Source organism: Heteronotia binoei, chromosome 11 (assembly GCF_032191835.1).
Source record: "Heteronotia binoei isolate CCM8104 ecotype False Entrance Well chromosome 11, APGP_CSIRO_Hbin_v1, whole genome shotgun sequence".
In the NCBI taxonomy this organism is placed as follows: domain Eukaryota; kingdom Metazoa; phylum Chordata; class Lepidosauria; order Squamata; family Gekkonidae; genus Heteronotia; species Heteronotia binoei.
The window spans coordinates 74,631,187-74,654,457 of NC_083233.1; the positions used below are offsets into that span (position 1 = coordinate 74,631,187).

General features: G+C 49.9%; 1 protein-coding gene across 1 annotated transcript in view; it reads right to left on the reverse strand.

Moving 5' to 3' along the window:
* AACS (acetoacetyl-CoA synthetase) overlaps nt 1–23,271 on the reverse strand; it is a 93,749-nt gene extending 70,478 nt beyond the window's left edge. Inside the window, exons 1-3 of the mRNA XM_060250388.1 lie at nt 23,098–23,271; nt 12,493–12,596; nt 9,387–9,507 (exon numbers count right to left, since the gene is read on the reverse strand). Coding sequence (XP_060106371.1) covers nt 9,387–9,507; nt 12,493–12,596; nt 23,098–23,215 — 343 coding nt within the window. The 5' untranslated portion in view covers nt 23,216–23,271. The remainder of the gene's footprint in view (nt 1–9,386; nt 9,508–12,492; nt 12,597–23,097) is intronic.

The window sequence follows — 23,271 nt, forward strand, 5'->3', positions numbered from 1 at the left end:
CAGGGCTGGTTCTTGGAAGGGAGACCACCAAGGAAGACTCTATAGAGGAAGGCCATGGCAACCCACCTCTGCTTCTCCCTTGCCTTGGAAGCCCCTTGCTGGGGTTGCTGTAAGCAGGGCTGGTTCTTGGATGGGAGACCACCAAGGAAGACTCTGAGGAAGAAGACCATGGCAAACCACCTCTGCTTCTCACTTGCCCTGAAAGCCCCTTGCTGAGATTGCTGTAAGCAGGGCTGGTTCTTGGATGGGAGACCACCAAGGAAGGCTCTGCAGAGGAAGGCCAAGGCAAACCACCTCTGCTTCTCCCTTGCCTTGGAAGCCCCTTGCTGGGGTTGCTGTAAGCAGGGCTGGTTCTTGGATGGGAGACCACCAAGGAAGACTCTGAGGAAGAAGACCATGGCAAACCACCTCTGCTTCTCACTTGCCTTGAAAGCCCCCTGCTGGAATTGCTGCCATCGTTCAGCCACAATTTGACAGCACTTCACACATACGCACAAGTCTCTATTAAAAGAACAGGGTTTCCTTCCCCCCTCCAGGTTGTTGCCAACTCTACCCACAGCAGCTCAGGACACGAGGATTATCCATTCTGGCTCCCACCTTGTGGAACAACCCCATCCGAGGTCAGGAGGGCTCCCTTCTCTCGTTCTGCAAGCTCGGTAAAGCAGCTTTTGCTCAGGAGGCCGTTTTTAGAAAAGGAACAGAGCCGTAGTGAAATCAGAGGATGGCTTCTACAAAGGGAGGAGGATCGTTGCTTGTGGCACTGTTCACTGCATGGTGTTTCTTGTATTTACTGCATTGTTTTCTATCTCCTGTAATCCTGTTCTGGCCGTATACTGGTTTTACGGCAGTGCCGTATACTGGTTTTACGGCAACGTTTTCTAACCCTGCGATCCAATCTTACTGCGTAGGTTAAATGCCATCAAGTCGTTTCTGACGTATACCCACCCCAGGGCTTTTTTTTGCAGCAGGAATTCCTTTGCATATTAGGTCACACACCCCTGATGTAGCCAATCGTCCAAGAGCTTACGAGGCTCTTAGCTAGAGCCAGTTTGGTGTAGTGGTTAAGTGTGCGGACTCTTATCTGGGAGAACCAGGTTTGATTCTCCACTCCTCCAATTGCACCTGCTGGAATGATCTTGGGTCAGCCATAGCTCTCATAGGAGTTGTCCTTGAAAGGGCAGCTTCTGGGAGAGCCCTCTCAGCCCCACCCACCTCACAGGATGTCTGTTGTGGGGGGAGGAAGATATAGGAGATTGTAAGCCCCTCTGTCCTTGAAAGGGCAGCTTCTGGGAGAGCCCCCTCAGCCCCACCAACCTCACAGGGTGTCTGTTGTGGGGGGGAAGAAGATATAGGAGATTGTAAGCCGCTCTGAGCCTGATTCAAAGAGAAGGGCGAGGTATAAATCTGCAGGGCCTGATGAAAGCTCCAGGAGGCTTGGCTACATCAAGGAGGTGTGGCCTAATATGCAAAGGAGTCACTGCTAAAAAAAAACCCTGATTAGGCCACACCTCCCTGATGTAGCCAATCCTCCAAGAGCTTACAGGGCTCTTTGTACAGGGCCTACTGGAAGCTCCAGGGGGATTGGCTACATCAGGGGTGTGTGGCCTTATATGCAAAGGAGGTCCTGCTAGAATTCCTTACAGGGCTCTTTGTACAGGGCCTACTGTAAGCTCCAGGGGGATTGGCTACATCAGGGGCCTAACATGCCAAGGAGCTCCTGAAACAAAAGAGAAGTCCTGGGCCACCCTATGAAGGGATGTCCTCCAAAAAGTCCATCTTGTTAACAGCCTTGCTCAGGACTTGCAAGCTGAGGCAAAGCCCTTGAGGCTTCCTTGGAGGAGTCAATCCTTCAACTGGCGTTGAACCCATTTGTTGCAAGGGCTGGACCTGACATAAAAGTCACTGTTCAGCCGGCCCACCTGTGCCATGAAACGTTCTGCCAGATACCAGAGATATAAACTTTATAAAGGACACAGGCAAACCCAATTAACAATATCATTTTTTTTATTCAAAATACAAACAGAAGCCATTGATTCCTGAAAGCAATTGATTTACTGGGGAGCCCATAAAGGCCCCAATAAATATATTTAGTCACATGCAAGATTAGTTCCCCCCCTCCCCCCAAGGGATACCATAAAAGGTGGGATTTAGCAGAAAATTTCCTGTTTGATCGCTCTGCATTATTGAAGAAACTTTATGCTAGCCCGTTTTAATGCGCTACCTAGACCCCGTGGCGCAGAGTGGTAAAGCGGCAATACTGTGGTCTGAACTCTCTGCTCACGACCTGAGTTCGATTCCAGAGGAAACTGGATTCAGGTAACCGGCCAAAGTTGACTCAGCCTTCCATCCTTCCGAGGTCGGTAAAATGAGGACCCAGCTTGCTGGGGGGAAAGTGTAAAAGAGTGGGGAAGGCAATGGCAAACCACCCCGTAAAAACAAGTCTGCCGTGAAAACGTCGTGAAAGCAACGTCACCCCAGAGTCGGAAACGACTGGTGCTTGCACAGGGGACCTTTTCTTTCCTTTCCTTCGGCTGTATTGTTTGGAAGGTTTTGTAAAATCCCATAAGCTGATAGACGATGCGCTTGTGATGCTAATGGAACAGAAAGCCTGAATCATATTCTTTTGCATTGAACCCAGGGGTCGTTTTATAGAAAAATAGGTGGTGGAGCTCATCCAGGGATTGTTATGCAGCTGCACCTACTATTCAATGGAGAAGGAGGTGGAACTCTCAGGAGGAGGAGGAGGAACGCTCAGAAAGGTTCAGGAGCTGTGCTCCTGTGAGCTCCCACTGAATCCTTTGGATATTAGGCCACACAACCCTGATGAAGACAATCCTCCACGAGATTACAAGGCTCTTTTTTGTAAGCTCTTGGAGGACTGGCTACATCAGAGGAGCTCCTGCTAGAATTGTACCCCTGACTGTGATCTCCGAGCCTTGTTTTTGGAGCCGTTACCGTGAGACCAAGAACACCAACCTGATGAGAGGAAGACACTTTTTCTACTCTCTTACTGTTGTGTACTATGGATATCGTAGCCAAATTTTTCTATCTGGCCTCCAAGAGGAAAGACAGTATCGGTAAGTTTCAATGATTTATTACTGCTATTTCTTTGCCTGCTGTCCTATGCCATTAAAGGTGGTGGTTGTTAAAAGGTGGTATACCAAGGGCCTTTTTTGTAGCAGGTACTCCTTAGCGTATTAGGCCATACACCACTGATGTAGCAAATCCTCCAAGAGTTTACAGGGCTCTTAGCACAGGGCCTACTGTAAGCTCCAGGGGGGTCGGCTACATCGAGGGAGTGTGGCCTAATATGCAAAGGAGTTCCTGCTATAAAAAAAAGCCCTAGGTATACCTTACATTTCCATACATTCCAGTTGCTTGTGGGTCTGTTAAGAGCCCTGGACAGGCTGTTTTCGTCTCCCAGACCTTACGTTTGACCCCCACACTGTTCCTATTGCAGAATCACATAATCCACCTTGAGGATCAGTGGGTCAGGCATGTTATAAATACCACCCTATCATTTGTGGTCCTGCAGTGGTTCACCTCTTGCAATCTCGCCTACGCAAGAAAAATCCAGTTCTCAAAACACTGCCGTTCCACAACGGTGGCTTAATCCCCAATCACCTGTGGGATGGCACCCAGGTGACTTGGAGCCACTCCCTCCCCCTGAGCCCTAGCCCACCTCATAGGGCTGTTGTGAGGTTAAAAGCAGAGGAAGGGAGCACTACGTATGCTGCCCTGAGCTCCCAGAAGGAATGGCAGGATTAAAACTGCGACGGGTACCGGGTAACGGAGGCGCTACGATAGCCTCTAAGCGTCCGACGGGCTTTCAGATGCTCGACAAAATGCAAGACCTCTGACCGGTGACTCTTCACACCCGGTTCTTTAAGCTCTTGCTCCAGCGTTGAATCAGGAGCTTACGAAGCCTGGCACTGACTCAATTCTTAATCTTGTTAAGTTCCATAAAGAACAGAGAGGGGGGGAGGGGTGGAAAGCAGTGACCCAAGTTAGAGATGCGCTCCTGCCCCCGCCTATCCCTTGGCCTCTTTCCATCTTACAGGAGGGGGGGATGATTTGGCAACGGACTCCGAAGCCAGGAAACCCAACATTCCACGCCCTGCGGTGATGCAATCGTATCACCTCCGGTTCCCTTAGCCTTCTCACTCTGGCCCACGCCAACTCCCACCTTCTCTCTGGAGTCTTTGTACTGAGCTCCTAGCAGGGCAACCTGCCAAGTCAACTCCTGGAGGGTGAGCAGGGGTGGGGAGAGAGACAATCCTGGTGCATCCAGGAGTGAACGCTCCTGGCTGCTACTAATGGCCAAAAACAGGAATATAGAACTTTCCACCACGGAGGTGCGGGGACACAGTGGTACCCTTTTCCCCATCCACATAGAACGTGATTGGTAAAAAGGTAAAGGCAGTCCTCTGTGCAAGCACCAGCCGTTTCCAACTCTGGGGTGACGTCGCATCACAATGTTTTCACGGCAGACTTTTTTTTTAATGGGGTGGTTTGCCATTGCCTTCCCCAGTCAGCTACACTTTCCGCCCCCAGCAAGCTGGGTACTCTTTTTACCAACCTTGGAAGGACGGAAGGCTGAGTTAACCTTAAGCCAGCTACTTGCGCCCAGCTTCTTCTGGGATCGAACTCAGGTCGTGAGCAGCGTTCCCTCTAAGCTGAGTTAGCGTGAGTTAGCTCACAGATTTTTAGCCTTCAGCTCACACATTTTTGTCTTGGCTCAGGAAGGGTGACCCCCGAGCACAATAATTTTATACAGCAGCTCACAGCTTTAATGCCGGTAGCTCGCAAAATAGAATTTTTGCTCACAAGACTCTGCAGCTTAGAGGGAACGTTGGTCGTGAGCAGAGAGCTCAGACTGCAGTACTGCAGCTTTACCGCTCTGTGCCACGGGGCTGCTTCAATGTGACTGGTAGGCACCTTGACCTGGATCGCCCGGGCTAGCCCGGTCTTGTTAGATCTTGGGAGCTAAGCACAGTCAGCCCTGGCTAGTATTCGGATAGGAGACCACCAATGTTCCCTCTAAGCTGAGTTAGCGTGAGCTAGTTCAGTTTTTTAGCCTCCGGCTCCCAGGTCTTTGTCTTAGCTCAGGAAAAATGGCCCCAGAGCAATCTCATTGATGCAACAGCTCATCATTTTAATGCCAGTAGCTCACAAAGTAGCATTTTTGCTCACAAGGCTCCACAGCTTAGCGAGAGTATTGGAGACACTAAGGAATACCATGAACACGTGAACATATGAAGCTGCCTTATACTGAATCAGACCCTTGGTCCATCAAAGTCAGTATTGTCTTCTCAGACTGGCAGCGGCTCCCCAGGGTCTCAAGCTGAGGTTTTGCACACCTATTTGCCTGGACCCTTTCAGTTGGAGATGCCAGGGATTGAACCTGGGACCTTCTGCTTCCCAAGCAGATGCTCTACCACTGAGCCACCGTCCCTCCCCTGTTGTGAGGTTGGGGCATGACACCTATGGCAGATCACCTCCGAACATCTCTTGCCTCAAAAACCCCACCAGGAGTCACCATATGGCGCGTTCCTCCAGCGCCACTGGACACTCCAACTATGTTACTCTCACCTTATCTCTAGAGCAGGGGTGCCCAAACATGCGACCCAGCAACCAAATCAGGACCCCGGAGGGCTCCTATCAGGCCACTAAGCAACTGGCTGTCATCTGCTTCCTTCTCCCTCTTGCTTCCTTCTGCATCACACCTCGCTTTGCAAGGCTTGCTCAACTGCACAGGCTCCTATCAAGCCACTAAGCAACTGGCTGTCATCTGCTTCCTTCTGCATCACACCTCGCTTTGCAAGGCTTGCTCAACTGCACAGAAGCTTCAGAGCAAAGCCTCTGTTTTCTCCATCGACTGAGGCTTCTCCCTTGGGAAGGAAGGGGGAGAGGGAGAGCTTGCTTTGCCAGGCTCTCTCAATTGTACAGCAGAGATACTGAGCTAAGCCTCACTTCCTTCTATTGGCTAAGGCTCCTCCCCCTCCTGGTCCCCTGGGGAAGGAAGGAAAGAGTCAGAGCTTCCTTTGCCTAGCTCCCTGGATCCCATGGGAGAGATACAAAGAAAGCATCTTTAAAGACCAACAAGAGCTAATGTTTTATTTTAAACTTTTTAAAAAATCATTGCATTTGTCTGTGTCCTTTATAAACTTCATATCTCTGCTACCCGGCATTACACTTTATAACACACACAGCCCGGCCTAACAAGGTCTCTTTTCTGTCTCTACAGCAGGCGTGTCAAACTCGTTTGTTATGAGGGCTGGATCTGACATAAATGAGGCCCTGTCAGGCCGAGCCTTGTGTGTTCCTATTAAGATTAGGTAGCAGAGACAGAAACTTTATGAAGGGCGTTGTCAAACACAATTAAAAACTTTAAACATGCTTAAAACATTAACACTCATTGGTCTTAAAGGTGCTTTTTTTGTATTTCTCCTATCAGATCCAGGGAACTGGGCAAAGGAAGCTCTGGCTCTTTCCCTCCTTTCCCCAGGGGACCAGGAGGGAGGGGAGCCTCAGCCAATAGAAGGAAGAGAAGCTTGGCTCAGTAGCTCTGCTCTGCCTCCCCCGCCTCCTCAAGGGAGGACCCTCAGCCAATGGAGAAAACAGAGGCTTTGCTCTGTAGCTCCTGAGCAATTGAGCAAGCCTGGCAAAGCAATCTGTGATGCAGAAGGAAGCAAGAGAGCAGGGGAAAGAAGCAGAGGACAGCCAGTTGCTCGGGGCCTGATAGGAGCCCTCCAGGGGCCTGATTCGGCCCCTGGGACACATGTTTGACACCCCTGCTCTAGATCTCCTGTTTCCTCCCACCTCCCTCTCTTGGCATTTGACATTTAAGAAATACCTTCCAAATCACTAGTATAATTTTTTTTTTAAAGGTAAAGTTAGTCCCCTGAGCAAGCACCAGTCGTTTCCGACTCTGGGCTGACGTCGCATCACAACGTTTTCACAGCAGACTCTCTACGAGGTGGTTTGCCATTGCCTTCCCCAGTCATCTACACTTCCCCCGCCCCCAGCAAACTGGGGAAGAAGGAGGAAGGAAGGAAGAGGAAGGAGGAAGGAAGGAAGAGGAAGGAGGAGGAGGGGGAGGAGAAGAATGATGATATTGGATTTATATCCCGCCCTCCACTCCGAAGAGTCTCAGAGCGGCTCACAATCTCCTTTCACCTTCCTCCCCCACAACAGTCACCCTGTGAGGTGGGTGGGGCTGGAGAGGGCTCTCACAACAGCTGCCCTTTCAAGGACAACCTCTGCCAGAGCTATGGCTGACCCAAGGCCATTCCAGCAGGTGCAAGTGGAGGAGTGGGGAATCAAACCCGGTTCTCCCAGATAAAAGTCCACACACTTAACCACTACACCAAACCGGCTGGATGGAAGGCTGAGTTGACCTTGAGCCGGCTACCTGAACCAGTATATTAGCCTTACGTCATTTCTTTAAATCTATTAACTATAACCCGTGTGCAGTAACAGTCATAATAATATTGCAATATTCCCCTTAACAATCTCCCTGCTATGCTGTTACGCGTCCTTTCAAGATGCTTACATTTGATGTAATTTTTTAGGTTTAAACACTTTAATTTTGTTGTTAGGAATAGTTCAGTCGTTGCCCGCGAGTAAAATCAGGCAATAAATAAACAATTTTAAAAGTGAAAAAAAGAAAATGGGTTCTTCAGCCTTACAAAATCCAGAGACAGACAACAGCCACCCAGAGGCAGGCAGGGGAGTGACTTCCGTGGCCTTATTTGAACACTTGCATTGAGAAACGAGGCTTGTTGGGAGATCTGTCATCTGGCAGACAACTGACTAATTAGGGGAAGGGAAAAGGAGGTGCGGCTGCAGGAGGGACAGAACGGGGAGTTCCGCAGGTGGACTGGGGATGCAAGAACCGCCTCCAGAAGGCCAAAGGGAATCCTGAAGCAGAACAGCAGGATGAAGGGACGACAGGGAGAGGCGTGAAAAGACGTCCAACTGGTTTGGGAAGACAATGACAATCCCAGCCTTGCTAAGGCTAAAAGAAGCATGGAAAGTTTGGCGCTAAGGAAGGGGGGAGCAGACAAGGAGCCGCTCCCGAGCTTCGTAAACCCTGGCTAGGCTGACCTGCAACCCAGGTAAAGGAATGCTCAAAAAGGACAGAAGGGATGCAAGCGGAGCATACACATGCTCCTAGGAGAAGCTCCCCCCTCCCCCGAAGCCAAAGCAGTTGTGTGTGGCAGCTCAATAGGTAACGGTCCCAAAGGACTACCTGGTCCCTTATGAACCCATATGGCCACTGTGGTCAACTCTGGATGCACTGAACTCGTGAGCACTCAATGAAATTGCTGAGCAGTCAGGTTAGAACAGATAAAAGGAAGTCCTTCACCCAAGAGGTGATCAACACGTGGAATTCACTGCCACAGGAGGTGGTGGCTGCTACAAGCATTGACAGCTTCAAGAGGGGATTGGATAAGCATATGGAGCAGAGGTCCATCAGTGGCTATTAGAAACAGGGTATTGATGGAACTCTGTCTAGGGCAGCGATGATCTGTACTCTTGGTGCTGGGGGGGGGGCAACAGTGGGAGGGTTTCTGGCCCCACTGGTGGACCTCCTGATGGCGCCTGGGGTTTTTTGGCCACTGTGTGACACAGTGTTGGACCGGATGGGCCATTGGCCTGATCCAACATGGCTTCTCTTATGTTCTTATGTTCACAGCTTCAGGGGCCTCTGCTTTCTGAAATTAGGTGGGTATAATGGAGAATCGATCAGTGGGTATCTGAGGCTCGGGGAGAGGGCCTGTTTTTTGAGGTAAAGGCACCAAATTTTCAGCAGAGCTGCTGGTGCCTCTGAAAAGTGAAAGTCACTAACGAAATGCGGAAGGACCCCCTGTTTCCATGTCATCCTGCTTTCATCTGAATGGAGACCTGAGGAACAATCTTCCCCAAGCAATCTTCACCATTGTTCCAAACCAGGTGAAAATGTTTGAAATGAAAACATTTCAAGTTGTTTTGCTTTTACGCTTGAGTCTGTAGGTTGCGGCTCCTTGTTATTATGCTTAAATTATGGTATTTAATAACGATCGTTTATTATAATTAACATTAATTATTACATTAAATTATTGCTACTATGATTAAATTGTATTGAACGGGGGTTACAGCATGTTATGATTCAACTAGCTCTGCGATTTGTTTAGGATTCTTTCACCGCTGTTTATTAGCGATTATATTTTACTTAAATGCTAATATTATGCACTAACATGATTCTTACTGCATCTAGTTTAGGGTTTTTGTAATGGGAATCGATTTTATTTTTCTACATTGTATTTTATTGCCGTCTGCCTCATGGATTTTATCAGAAAGGCAGGCAGAAATCTTAAATAAAGAGTCACTCAGCTACTCACGTGCGGCGTAGAGAGCGATTTTATCGTTTTCTTTGTGCTTCAGGAGGTTCTCAGCATAGTTCAGCCGGCTGCCTCTAAACCACTCAGGAACGTCCGCAATGCCTTTCGAAGAGTCAATCACCTGTTAGAACAGTCACAGAAATACTGACTTCATTACTTATACTCCACTTTCTCCACAGTGGGCCCAAAGCAGCTTACAACGCCCTTCTCTGCTCCTCCCATTCCTCACCACCACCACCCTACGAGGTAGGACAAAATCTGAATCCAGTGGCACCTTCAAGATCATCAAAGACCAACATGGCAACACAGTGGCGCCTTTAACACCAACATAGCTACCCACCTGGTCCTATGAGGTAGTTAGTCTGAGAGCACACGACTGGCCCAAAGTCACCCAGCGATTTTTCCATGGTAGAGCAGAGATCTGAACCTGGTTCACTCAGATCTAGGGATGCCAATCCCCAGCTGGGTGCGGGGGATCCCCTGGTTTTTAGGCCCTCCCCTTGCTTCAGGGTTATCAGAAAGCAGGGGTGGGGGGGTGAGAGGGAAATGTCTGCAGGGGCTCCATTATACTCTATAGAGACTGATTCCCATAGGGTATAAAGAGAATTGGTCCATAGATATCCGGGGGGGGGGCTGTTTTTTGAGATAGAGGCACCAAATTTCCACTTAAATAGTAACAGGCAATAAAATTAGAACTAAATAAACAATTAAAATAATAGATGTGTTTTGTTCTTGTGTTGTACATCACACAGAACCCGGCACTGGCCAGAATGGGGTGATTCATTAGACTGTAGATTTATACCCCGCCCTTCTCTCTGAATCAGAGACTCAGAGTGGCTCATAATCTCCATTACATTCCCCGCCCCACAACAGACACCCTGCGATGTGATTGGGGCTGAGAGGACTCTCACAGAAGCTGCCTTTTCAAGGACACCTCTGTGAGAGCTATGGCTGACCCAAGGCCACTCCAGCAGCTGCAAGTGGAAGAATGAAGAATCAAACCCGGTTCTCCCAGGTAAGAGTCTGCACACTTAACCACTACACCAAACTGGCTTCAGCTGAAAATAACAACAACAACACCAGTAATAATAATACAAAAGACGGGAAATGTGATAAAAAGGGTATTAGCGACACAGACTACTACTAAGGTTTAGGAGTCAAATGCTCTTTAAAAAACAAAACTTTTAAAAGGTGGGTTAAACACAAACCATGATATCCTAAATTAATATTTCCTGGATATGACACAGATACACAATACAGAGAATTAATTTCACACTCATGAGTTGATTTGTTCAGAATCTAGCCAACAACTTCGCCAGAGTTCCATACACAAAATACCGGCAAAAAGTATAAGGAAAGAGGGGCACAAATGGTTTTAATGTGGCAGGAACAGTGATATATCATGTCTATAGGGTGGGGGGGGGGAGAGAGAAGCCAGATAGGACAAATGTTAGATCTACAATTTACAAGTTCCCCAAACATGGATTCTACGCTGCCCAGTTCAAAATAAAATACACTTCAGCTTGGGAGGAACAATAGCATTGTGTATATTTCAATTTTGCCCCAACAATTCTGGGATTGGGAGAGGAGAAAAGGCACATAGCTATTTCCTACAGGGTTCAAATTTTCCAGAAATGTCACATTCTGGGCCTGAGATCTCCCAGCAGAAATCCTCTTAGGATGAGTCTGAACCTGGAACACACAAAGCGTTTGCCTCGCTAGTGAGCCGTGGCTCACAGATCCACAACCTTGCCATTCTACTGTTGGACAGCTCAGGCGAACATGTACTCTAACCCCATCCGTATCAGAAATGGAAGTCCGTTTAAAGAACCCAACCCAAGCCCAACTATAGAAATGCCAACTGTGAGAAAGGAAAAGAAAAGGTCCCCTGTGCAAGCACCAGTCGTTTCCGACTCTGGGGTGACGTTCCTTTCACACGTTTTCACGGCAGACGTTTTTACGGGGTGGTTTGCCATTGCCTTCCCCAGTCATCTACGCTTTCCCCCAGCAAGCTGGGGACTCATTTTACCGACCTCGGAAGGATGGAAGGCCGAGTCAACCTTGACCCGGCTACCTGAAATGTGAGAAACAGTTCACAAATTCATCATTTGGTGTTAAAAGGTTCAGAAGTTCAACATGGGGAAAACTGCACTCCACAGCCAGTCCTCACTTTGGTGGCAGTCCCACATCTGTGAAGAATCCTAGAGTTGCCAGCTTTGGGTTGGGGAATCCCTGGAGATTTTAGAGGTGGAGCCCAAGAGGAGTGAGGTTTGGGGAGGGACCTCAACGGGGTATAATGCCATAAAGTCCACCCTCCAAAGCAGCCATTTCCTCCAGGGGAACTGATCAGGGGTCATTTGGAGATCAACTTTAATAGTGGGAGATCTCCAGGTGCCACCTTGAGGGTGGCAACCCAATTGCTAGAACAGACTTCTCCCACTCCAATATGAGATTATGTGGCACATTCATTTTACAAAAGAAGAAGACCGCAGATTTATACTCCGCCGTTCTCACTGAATCAGAGTCCCAAAGCAGCTTAGTCTCCTTAATCTCCTTCCCCCACAACAGACACCCTGTGAGGTGGGTGCGGGTGAGAGAGCTCTCACAGAAGCTGACCTTTCAAGGACAGCTCCTACGAGAGCTATGGCTGACCCAAGGCCATTCCAGCAAGAGCAAGCGGAGGAGTGGGGAATCAAACCCGGTTTTCCCAGATAAGAGTCCGGGCACTTAACCACTTAACGGGCTCCCAAAGAAGAAGAAGAAGATATTGGATTTATATCCCGCCCTCCACTCCGAAGAGTCTCAGAGCGGCTCACAATCTCCTTTACCTTCCTCCCCCTCATGGATTAGAGTCGCCAGCCTCCAGGCGGGGCCTGGAGATCTCCTGCTTTGACAACTGATCTCCAACTGAAGAGATCAGCTCCCCTGGAGAAAAAAATGGTGGACTCTATGTCATTCTGAGGCTGCTCCCCAAACCCCACCCTCTCCCAGCTCCACCCCCAAAGTCTCCAGGTATTTTCCAACACAGACTTGGCAACCCAGAACACGGTGCTTCCCGAAACAGACACTGAAACAGAGCTGAGTCATCAGGTTGACAATAGCTTACCTCCGTATACAGTCGGGAGAAGGTCAGACCGCTGAACTTCCAGAATTCTGCCCAGAAATCTGGATAGTGTTCTACGGACCACTGATACAGTTCATTGTAGTTAGCTGCAAGTTAAGCACACGTCGCATTGTTTAATTCTTATACGTTGCTGAGTCGTGCACTGCACTGGTTATACTTCAATTGCTATACTTTGTCATGCACTGTACATAAGGACTGTTTGCACTGTATATATGAACAACTCGGTTTTACACGGATCCAGGCGAGTCACCATGCTGCTCTGAAGCAACAGAACAAAACAGGGGTGGCCAAACTTGCTTAACGAAAGAGCCACATAGAATAAACATCAGACGTTTGAGAGCCGGAAGGAAGGAAGGCAAATAGATGGGGAAGGGAGAGATGGAAAGAAAGCAACTTTAACTTTAAATGCATTCTCCAAGTCACCGGCGGTGGGCACCATGGCAACCTTTTCCAGTGCCCGTTAAGTTTAAAAAAAAAAAAACTGGGCACGGCCAGGTGGGCTTCTGCCCAGCAGCACTTCCGATTGGTGGTGCAGATTGTTAAAAATTGCTTCAGCAGCAGGTAACACCACAACACAAGAGACCTCGCTGTGAGACTGACGGTAGGCTGTGGCAGCCGTTTTGCGGTGGCTCTGTCTCCTGCAGCAGCTATCTGTGGCAACCATTTTGCGGCTGCGCCCCTCTACTGTGTCAGAATTCCAAAGGTGCCCACAAGCTTTAAAAAGTTGGAGATCCCTAATCTAGAAGGAACGGTGCAAGTTTACCTGGCTAGGGAATGCTCCTCCCACACCGCTGCCATTTTTCTTTTCCACAGCCTAATGGAAGTGCTATAGAAGGGGTAGCCAAACTGGCTCAGGAGTCACACATGGCTCTTTCACACATGTTGTGCGGCTCTTAAAGCCCCCACTGCCCCCGTTGGCTGGCTTAGAGAAGGCATTTCTCTACGTTCCCCAGAGAGTACTAAGATCCGGATCTCAACATCTACTAGTGATCCCTGGCGGCTGAAAGAGGCGAGACTGTCAACCACCAGGAATCGGGCCTTTTCAGTGGCAGCCCCCTCCTGGTGGCATCAATTGCCAGAAGAGGTTAGGAGAATTCTGGAACAGCTGTAGTCCTGAGAATATGAGTAACATCTGATTTGTTAGCACCAACTGTAGATTGTTTTAACTTGCACTATTTAATGGTTTTATTGATTTTATGATTGCAATCATAGTATACTATGATTTGATGTAAGCTGCCCTGAGCCCGCCTTGGCGGAGAGGGCAGGGTATAAACCAAATTAAACAAACATTTCTCTCTTTAAGTCACTTCTCCGTGTCGAGCCAGCAGTCAGCTTGGGGGATGCATTTAAAGTTAAATTTGCCTTCTTTCCCCCCCCCCTCTCTCCCCCATCTATTTTCTTCCTTCCTCTCAGACTTCTGATGTTCTTGTCTTGTGGTCTCCAGCATCTGACGTTTATTCTATGTGGCTTTTATGTTAAGCAAGTTTGGCCATCCCTGTACTATAGGTTTTAAAGTACACACAAAAGGACAAGCAACCCCAAAAACGGGTGAGGGGTTTTTTGAACAATGAAGCACCAATCGTGCTGCAAGGACACTCCAGGAACAGCTCCGCTAGGTCTTACAGCCAATAAGAGCACTACTGCATTTTAGCCCCATAGCGCATGCACACCACATGGCCCAAAGCAGGCTCACTGCACACCCACAACTAAGAAGCCAGAATGACACCCAGATTTATGGCACTCCACACCTATGACACGTCTGCTTTTTATCACCCTCCACTGCTGTCACAGCCCAGTTAACAATACCAAACAAACAAACACAGACCCCCAACTTGTGATTCTTTTAATCTGCTAAAAACACTCCCATGGCTCTACGTACCAACTCACTGCCCGCTTTCTCTGTATTTAAAGATGGCTTGCCATTCCAGCTTCGTCTGATGACGTCTGCTTAAGAGCATACAAAAGCTGACATTCTGAATAAAACTTAGTTGGTCTTAAAGGTGCACTTGTCTACTGCTTTGTTCTACGGCTTCAAACCAACACGGCTGCCCGCTTGGATCTACCCAATAACTGGGCCAGAAATTTCTCCATGCAGCAGAGCCGCACTCGAGGTGGAGGGATGCATGGGGGGGGGGAGGAGTAGGCCGTAACCACAGCAGTTGTGGCAGCCACACACCCCAAAGGCTGATGCTGAGTCGCTGCGAAGAGCATGTGGAAGGGAAGGACTGGGGGAAACTCCCACCCGCTGAAGCTCTGCAGTGACCAAAGCAGAATACAGAACATCTGCCACACGGAAGCAGCCCTCATCTCCACCCATGAACTACCCGGTCAACTGCCCTCCGCAACCCGTGTTCCCTGGAATATGCTCAGTCCAGTTTTGGGGAGGAGCTGTAGCCAGCCTGGTGTAGTGGTTAAGTGTGCGGACTCTTATCTGGGAGGACCGGGTTTGATTCCCCACTCCTCCACTTGCAGCTGCTGGAATGGCCTTGGGTCCGCCATAGCTCTCGTAGGAGTTGTCCTTGAAAGGGCAGCTTCTGGGAGAGCTCTCTCAGCCCCACGCACCTCACAGGGTGTCTGTTGTGAGGGAGGAAGGTAAAGGAGATTGTGAGCTGCTCTGAGACTTTGAGAGGAGGGTGGAATATAAATCCACCATCACCATCGTCTTCTCAGCGGTGGAGCATCTGCTTTGCATGCAGAAGGCCCTGGGTTCAATCCCCAGCACCTCCAGTTAAAGGATCGGGCAGCAGGTGATGTGAAAGACGTCAGCTTGAGAGGAGAACCCCCTGCCAGTCTGAGAAGACAACCCTGAACTCCTGTTGATCTCTCTAAGAGGCTACTGGACGGAAATCTGTTTGATGGACCAAGAGTTTGATTTAGGATAAGTCTCTGTCATTTGCTGACATGAAGTTGTGGAGAGGGCCTCTTTCCTTTTCCTGCCCAGGTGTACCAAGCCACCTGCCTAGTCTAGGGGCCGAGGCCATTTTGCTGTCTTACTGATGGAAAGGTGCTCACTCACAAAGGTTGGCGACTGGGAACGGTGAAGGGATCATGACTGAAGGAGAAGAGGTGCTACCGCTGAGCGAGTCCAAGCAAATGAGCTGGATTCCAGCTGAGCAACGCTTGCATCCATTTGCACCTTTAAGACTTGGTCGGTCTTCGGGGGGCCGCCAGACTCAAACTTTTGTTCTGTTGCTTCAGACTAACACGGCCACCCACCAGAATCTGGATTCCCACCGAAGGGGATAAGCAGAACAGTCTCTAGAGAGAACAAATCGCTGTGCTGATCTTACCAACTTGTAACCTAGTTAAGAGTTCGAATGAACGTGGTGACCCGTCCTCCAGATCAGAACAGCAGTTGGAATCCAGCTGGGAGGGACGGTGGCTCAGTGGTAGAACATCTGCTTGGTAAGCAGAAGGTCCCAGGTTCAATCTCCAACTAAGAAGGGTCCAGGCAAATAGACGTCAAAAACCTCAGCTTGAGACTCTGGAGAGCCGCTGCCAGTCTGAGTAGACAAGACTAACTTTGATGGACTGAGGGTCTGATTCTGTGTTCATATGTTGAGCCGGCCGTTCTAACAATTGCATTTTGGGAGGGACGGTGGCTCAGTGGTCGAGCATCCGCGTGGTTAGTAGCAGGGCTTCTTTTTGTAGCAGGGACTCCTTTGCATATTAGGCCACACCCCCTTAATGTAGCCAATCCTCCATGGGCTCTTAGTACAGAGCCTACTGGAAGCTCCAGGAGGATTGGCTACCTCAGGGGTGTGTGGCCTAATATGCAAAGGAGTTCCCACTACAAAAAAAGCCCTGGTTAGTATGTAAAAAAGGTATATACCACCGCCTGGGAGGGACAGTGGCTCAGTGGCAGAGCGTCTGCTGGGTAAGCCGAAGGTCCCAGGTTCAATCCCCAGCATCTCCAACTAAAAAGGGTCCAGGCAAGTAGGCATGAAAAACCTCAGCTTGAGACCCTGGAGAGCCACTAAAGGGGAGGGACGTTGGCTCAGTGGTAGAGCATCTGCTTGGTAAGCAGAAGGTCCCAGGTTCAATCCCCGGCATCTCCAACTAAAAAGGTCCCAGGCAAATAGGCATGAAAAACCTCAGCTTGAGACCCTGGAGAGCCGCTGCCAGTTTGAGTAGACAAGACTGACTTTGATGGACCGAGGGTTTGAGTCAGTAGAAGGCAGCTTTGTATGTTCATATAAACCTAACAATTTGCACCTGTCAAAAAAGCCACCTGTTCCTATTTGCCCCGTTAAGTCATTACCTCTCCAATTTGTTTGCTGAGAAGCAATTAGCGCCTTCCTCCCCCATTAAGGAGCACATGGATCTTCCCAAAGAGAAGCAGAACCAAATGTCCTCCTGGCTGGCAGGGGCTGCTCCGAAGGCTGAGGGTCAGGCAAACAACCCTTCTCGCTCTGCACCCCCATCCCCAAGCAGTGACAAACTCCATCAATCTTGGGCTCTGATGGGACGGAAGAGGAGCACAAGATCCATTATGGTACCTGCCCTACAGGTGCCGGAGATACAGAAGCTGCTAAATTACCAACAGCAAATACAATGGCCTAATTTCCTCCATGAAATGGAGGGGAAAAACGCGTCCCTGAAAGGCAGACGTGGTTCAAAACCATCTTGACTTACGGCCAAAGGCACACCATGTGCCAAAAGACCGCCGCTTTCACATCACCTCCTAACTCCTTCGCATATTTGGCTACCCTGTAAGAAGAGCCCTGTAAGCTCTTGGAGGATTGGCTACATCAGTGGTGTGTGGCCTAATATGCAAAGGAGGTCCTGCTACAAAAAAAAACCCCTGCGAGTCCTACCCGATCCCTTTAAGTGGAGATGCCGGGGATTGAACCTGTGACCCTTTGTATGCCAAGCATATCCTCTACCCCGAAGAAGATGAAGAAGAAGATATTGGATTTATATCCTGCCCTCCACTCCGAAGAGTCTCAGAGTGGCTCAGAATCTCCTTTACCTTCCTCCCCCACAACAGACACCCTGTGAGGTGGGTGGGGCTGGAGAGGGCTCTCACAGCAGCTGCCCTTCCAAGGAAAACCTCTGCCAGAGCTCTGGCTGACCCAAGGCCATGCTAGCAGGTGCAAGTGAAGGAGTGTGGAATCAAACCCGGTTCTCCCAGATAAGAGTCCGCACACTTAACCACTACACCAAACCCGAGCCATGGTCCCTACTCTTGCTAGGGTTTGCTCCAACCAGCAGTTTCTCCCCAATGTCTCAGACACTGGTCTCTTCCAGCCAAGTTACCCAAGATCCCTTTGAAGAGAAAGCAAAGCTAGAAGACTGCAAAACACGCACTGAACCGTCAAGCCAGGGGTGGCCAAACTTGCTTAATGTAAGAGCCACACGGAACAAGCATCAGACGTTTGAGAGCCACAAGATGTGAATGTAAGAAGTTTGAAAGTCGGAAGCCATGAATGCCATATGTTTGAGAAAAGGGAGGAAGGAAGATAGATGGGGAGGGAGAGGTGGAAAGAAAGCAACTTTAAGTGTAAATCCATTCTCCAAGCTGCTGGCTGCCTTGGCTTGAAGACGTGATGCAAACAGACAAATACTTTCTCCAAGCCAGCCACGGGGGCAGTGGGGTCACTATTTGGCCACCCCTGCGTCAAGCTGTGGTCTGTAGGAGGTTCTTTCACCCTAGAGAGCCTTGGTGTAGTGGTTAAGTGTGCAGACTCTTATCTGGGAGAACCGGGTTTGATTCCCCACTCCTCCACTTGCAGCTGCTGGAATGGCCTTGGGTCAGCTCTCTCAGCCCCACCCACCTCACAGGGTTTGATTCCCCACTCCTCCACTTGCAGCTGCTGGAATGGCCTTGGGTCAGCCAGAGCTCTGGCAGAGGTTGTCCTTGAAAGGGCAGCTGCTGTGAGAGCCCTCTCCAGCCCCACCCACCTCACAGGGTGTCTGTTGTGGGGGGAGAAGATATAGGAGATTGTAAGCCACTCTGAGTCTCTGATTCAGGGAGAAGGGCGGGGTATAAATCTGCAATTCTTTTTCTTCTTCTTCTTCTAGAGTTAATGGCTAGCCATCAACAGCTGTTTTTCCACTGTTCACTGTCTCAATATTGTTATAGAGATTACCGCTATCGCTGTGGCACCCTACTTCCCGGTTCCTCCGGACATCGTGTGCCTGAAACCACCTCTTTACAGTGCATTCCCCCCCTCCCCCATGGCACATCTGCAACACCAAATCTGTTACCGAGTCGCTCTTTCCCAGCCCAGCCTGTTCATTCATGCCTCATAACCCTCCTGTAAGAAGATCCCTGAAACAGAGTCAATCACTAAAAGAGCAGAGCAGTAGTCCAGCATCGTCGAGTTGAGCATCCTGTTTCACACAGAGGACAGCCAGTTCTCCCAGGGACGGACAAGAACAAGGGTGCAGAGGCCAAGACCCTGCCCTGATGCCACCTCGTAGCACTGGCATTCAGAGGTTTGCTGCCTCTCCATACAAAAGTTAATAACAGAAAAGCAGCCATTTTGGATCAGGCCAGCGGCCCATCCGTCCAAAACTCTGTCACATAAGAACATAAGAGCGGCCATTTTGGATCAGGCCAGCGGCCCATCCGTCCAAAACTCTGTCACATAAGAACATAAGAGCGGCCATTTTGGATCAGGCCAGACGCCCATCCGTCCAAAACTCTGTCACATAAGAACAGCCATTTTGGATCAGGCCAGCGGCCCATCCGTCCAAAACTCTGTCACATAAGAACATAAGAGCAGCCATGTTGGATCAGGCCAGCGGCCCATCCGTCCAAAACTCTGTCACACAGTGGCCAAAACTTAGATGCCATCGGGAGGCCCACCAGCGGGACCAGAACTCCAGAAGCCCTCCCACGGTTGCCCCCCAAGCGCCAAGGAGACAGAACGCAACTGCCCCAGATGTAACAACGTAATTGCTATGAGCAAGGAAGCAAAATTGCACTTTCTCCACCTCGTCATTCATTCCTCCCCTCAGTTGCTTCCGTGTCCTGCCCTGGATGGCTCAGGCTTGGTTGATCTTCTCAGATCTCAGAAGGTAAGGAGGGGCAACCTTGATTAGCACTTGAGGGAGAGACCACCAAGGACATCCAGGGGTGCTATGCAGAGGCAGGCAACGGCAAGCCACATCTGCTCATCTGCCCTGATCCAGAGGGCACAGAATAGCAAATCCCATCCGATCTCAGGAGCTAAGCAGGGTCGGCTCCGGACGGTACCTGGGTGGGGGTCCACCAAAGAAGTCCAGGATCACTACTCAGAGGGAGGCAATGGCAAACCCACATACAGTCATCTCTTGCCTTGAAAACCCTACAGTGTCTCCGTAAGGCAGCTGTGACTTCCCAGCACTTTCCGCCAACCCCAGTCATTGCCATAAACTTTTTCAAAAAACCTTAGATTAAGAAAAGTGCACCAACGCTTTAATTGGCTCAGTTGTCCTCTTCTGCACTTCTTCCAGCTCCACGGCTATCTTCTTTTGAGCACTGATGAGCTTATATGCTACCATTCTTTAATTTAGAGCAGGGGTGTCAAACTTGCAATTCAGGGGCTGAATCAGGCCCCCGGAGGGCTCCTATCAGGCCCCCCCCCCCCAGCAACTGGCTGTCATCTGCTTCCTCCTCCCTCTCTCTCACTTCCTTCTGCATCACAGCTTGCTTTGCAAGGCTTGCTCAATCGCACAGGAGATACAGAGCAAAACCTCTGTTTTCTCCATTGGCTGAGGCTGCTCCCTTGGGGAGGAAGGGGGGAGGGAGAGCTTGCTTTGCCAGGCTCTCTCAATCGCACAGCAGAGCTACTGAGCCAAGCCTCTCTTCCTTCTATTGGCTGAGGTTCCCACCCCTTCTGGCCCCCCTGGGGAAGGAAGGAAAGAGCCAGAGCTTCCTTTATCCAGTTTCCTGAATCTCACGGGAGAGAGCACCTTTAAGACCAACAAGTGCCAATGTTTTAAGTATGTTTTATTTTAAGTTTTTGTTTTTTAAAAAAAAATCTTTAGTCGTGTTTATCTGTGTCCTGTAAAAAGTTTATATCTCCGCTACCTAATCTTAAATAGGTACACACACGGCCTAGCCCAACAAGGTCTCATTAATGTCACTGGAGGACTTCCAGTAAACCATCTTTGACATGGGATGCTCTAGTTCTCTGTGTTTTCTCATTCCCTGCTATCATCTGCGCTCCATCTATTTCACACAGCACCTCCCTTTCTCTGTGCCGCACTCCTGGATTCTTGCGCAACGCCCCATCGTTTCCAAAAAGCCACAAAACCTCTCACCGTGAAATCCACTCTCTCATTAAACGTACCCCCAACTCCCCTGATATTTACAATCCAAGAAGCCTGGCTGTGCACCCCTCTAGAGAGCCAAAACAAAATTCTCTTTAAGAAACCGAGATGGGCACAACTCAGGCATGAAAGTCAAGCGGGCGGCCTTAAAACAAGACGCATAATCTGATGCTCAGCATTCAGCCGCTGGGTCAGCACAGCGAGACTGGCCTACCTTACAGGGTCCTCAAAATGGCTACAGAGAAGAAACATGCCCCAAAGCCCTCGGGCACCTGAAATTCATTCCGGTGTATATTAACAGCTTTGTAGTAGCTCCATTTCCCAGTCTGCCAGTACCACACCCAGTAATGAACTTGATACACACCGACGGCAGACATTTCATCACTTGCAGGTTTTACGATTCAGAATATAATTAAAAAAAAACGGCAGAAGAACCGAGACTATCAAAATGTGAACCAAAGATGCAGGTCCAGAATCTTCATTTTACAAAGAGGGCTCTGCCCTGGGGGGGTGGGGGGGGACCTTGTTCCTTACTTCACACGCTCAGCGCAAGACGTAGAACAGACGGAGCGACGAGGGCCAGGCCTAGACTGTCTGGCAGCCTAGGGAAGGAAAACTTCCAGCACACCCTTGCGCTGATAACGCCACCGAGTCACATGGCAGGGTGCCCAATTTGGCACTCCCAGAAGGCCGACACTCTAGGCCAGGGGTGCCAAACGCATGAGGGTCGGTTCTGACATGAGACCTTGTCGGGCCGGGCCATGTATGTACCGATTTACGATTAAGTAACAGAGATATAAACTTTGTAAAGGACACAGACACAATTAAAAGATATTAAAAAAAAACCCAACAACTTAAAACATGCTTAAAATATTAGCACTTATTGGTCTTAAAAATGCTTTCTTTGTATTTCTCCCATGAGATCCAGGGAACTGGCCAAAGGAAGCTCTGGCTCTTTCCTTCCTTCATTCTTTCTTCCTCTGGGGAAGGAAGGAAAGAGCCAAAGGAAGCTCTGGCTCTTTCCTTCCTTCCCCAGAGGACCAGGAGGGGGAGGAGCCTCAGCCAGTAGAAGAAAGAGAGGCTTGGTTCACTATTGCATGATTGAGAGAGCCTTCCACTATAGTGCAGCTGAGCAAGCCTTGCAAAGCAAGCTGTGATGGAGAAGGAAGCAACAGAGAGGGAGAAGGAAGCAGATGGCAGCCAGTTGCTTGGGGGCCTGAAAGGAGCCTTCCAGGGACCTGATTCGGCCCCCTGGCTGTATGTTTGACACCCTGGCCCTAGGCTATCGCCTAGTGGCAGAGTCAGGCCTGGGAACGACACACTTTGTACATGCTCAGAGATGTATGCTTATCTATTCAACAACTAGTCAGTGTTTTTTAAAAAAAAATAACAGCAGAGGCATTTAACAAAAATAAAACACCATCCAACCAGGAACAGAGGGGCCCATAAAATGAACGGTACCCAAGAATGCAAGAAGAGGCCCACTGGATTAGACAGAAAGTCCAAAGCCTAGCATCCAGCAGTGGCCAACAAAAGGCCCACTCGCAGGAGAGGAAAACAACAGCCCAAGGCCCAGGCTCTCACAGATATACTGCCACTGAAAAGAGAGGCTTTACTGACGTGCCCCTATAAATCCCAACCCGCAACGAATTAATCTACAGCAGGGGTGCCCAAACTGTGGCTCGGGAGCCACATGTGGCTCATTTACACATAGGGTGGGGCTCTTGAAGCCCACCTTGGAGAAGGCATCTGTCTCTTTAAGCCACTTCTCCCCTGCCAAGCCAGCTGGCAGCTTGGGGGATGCTTTTTCAAGTTGCTTTCTTCCCTCTCTCCTTCCCTCCCCTTATCTGTTTATCTATTTGCCTCCCATCTTTCCAGCACCTGATGTTCACGTCTTGCAGCTCTCAAACATCTGACATTTATTCTATGCGGCTCTTAGGCTAAGCGAGTTCTAGGGCCGAGCTAGGGCGCCACCCGAGCTAGGGCGCCTCCATCTAATTCCAGCACCCGTCGCCACTCCTGCAGGGCAGGGAACCGGAGCTCTCCCAGCAGCTGCCTCGCCCCGCCCCACCCAACCTGACACCTCCAGCGGCCAAGCCCGTCGGCTGCCAGAGCTGCATCCTCTCCCCGCCCCACGCAGTGGACCGCTGCATCTTTCCAAGCCTGCCGCCCCGCAGTGAACCGGAGCAGCGCCCAGCCAGCCGCGCCGAGAGAGATGCTCGTCAGCAGAAAGGTGCTTTTATTCAGCAGGCTGCCTCCACCCCACCCCACCCCAGGGGCTCCTATCTCCTGCAGCATCCCTCCTTTCCCCCGGCTTCGACTCACCCAGCTGGATGCCGTAAGCCGCGGCCACGGCTGTCCGGAATTGATCCATGTGGGTGTTGCGCTTGGAGTCCGGTTCCCACATCACCTGCGCCTCCATGATCTCCAGCTCCCGGGACATGGCGAGGTTAGCACCTGAGATACACCCTACAGCACGAACGGCTCAGACTAGACTGC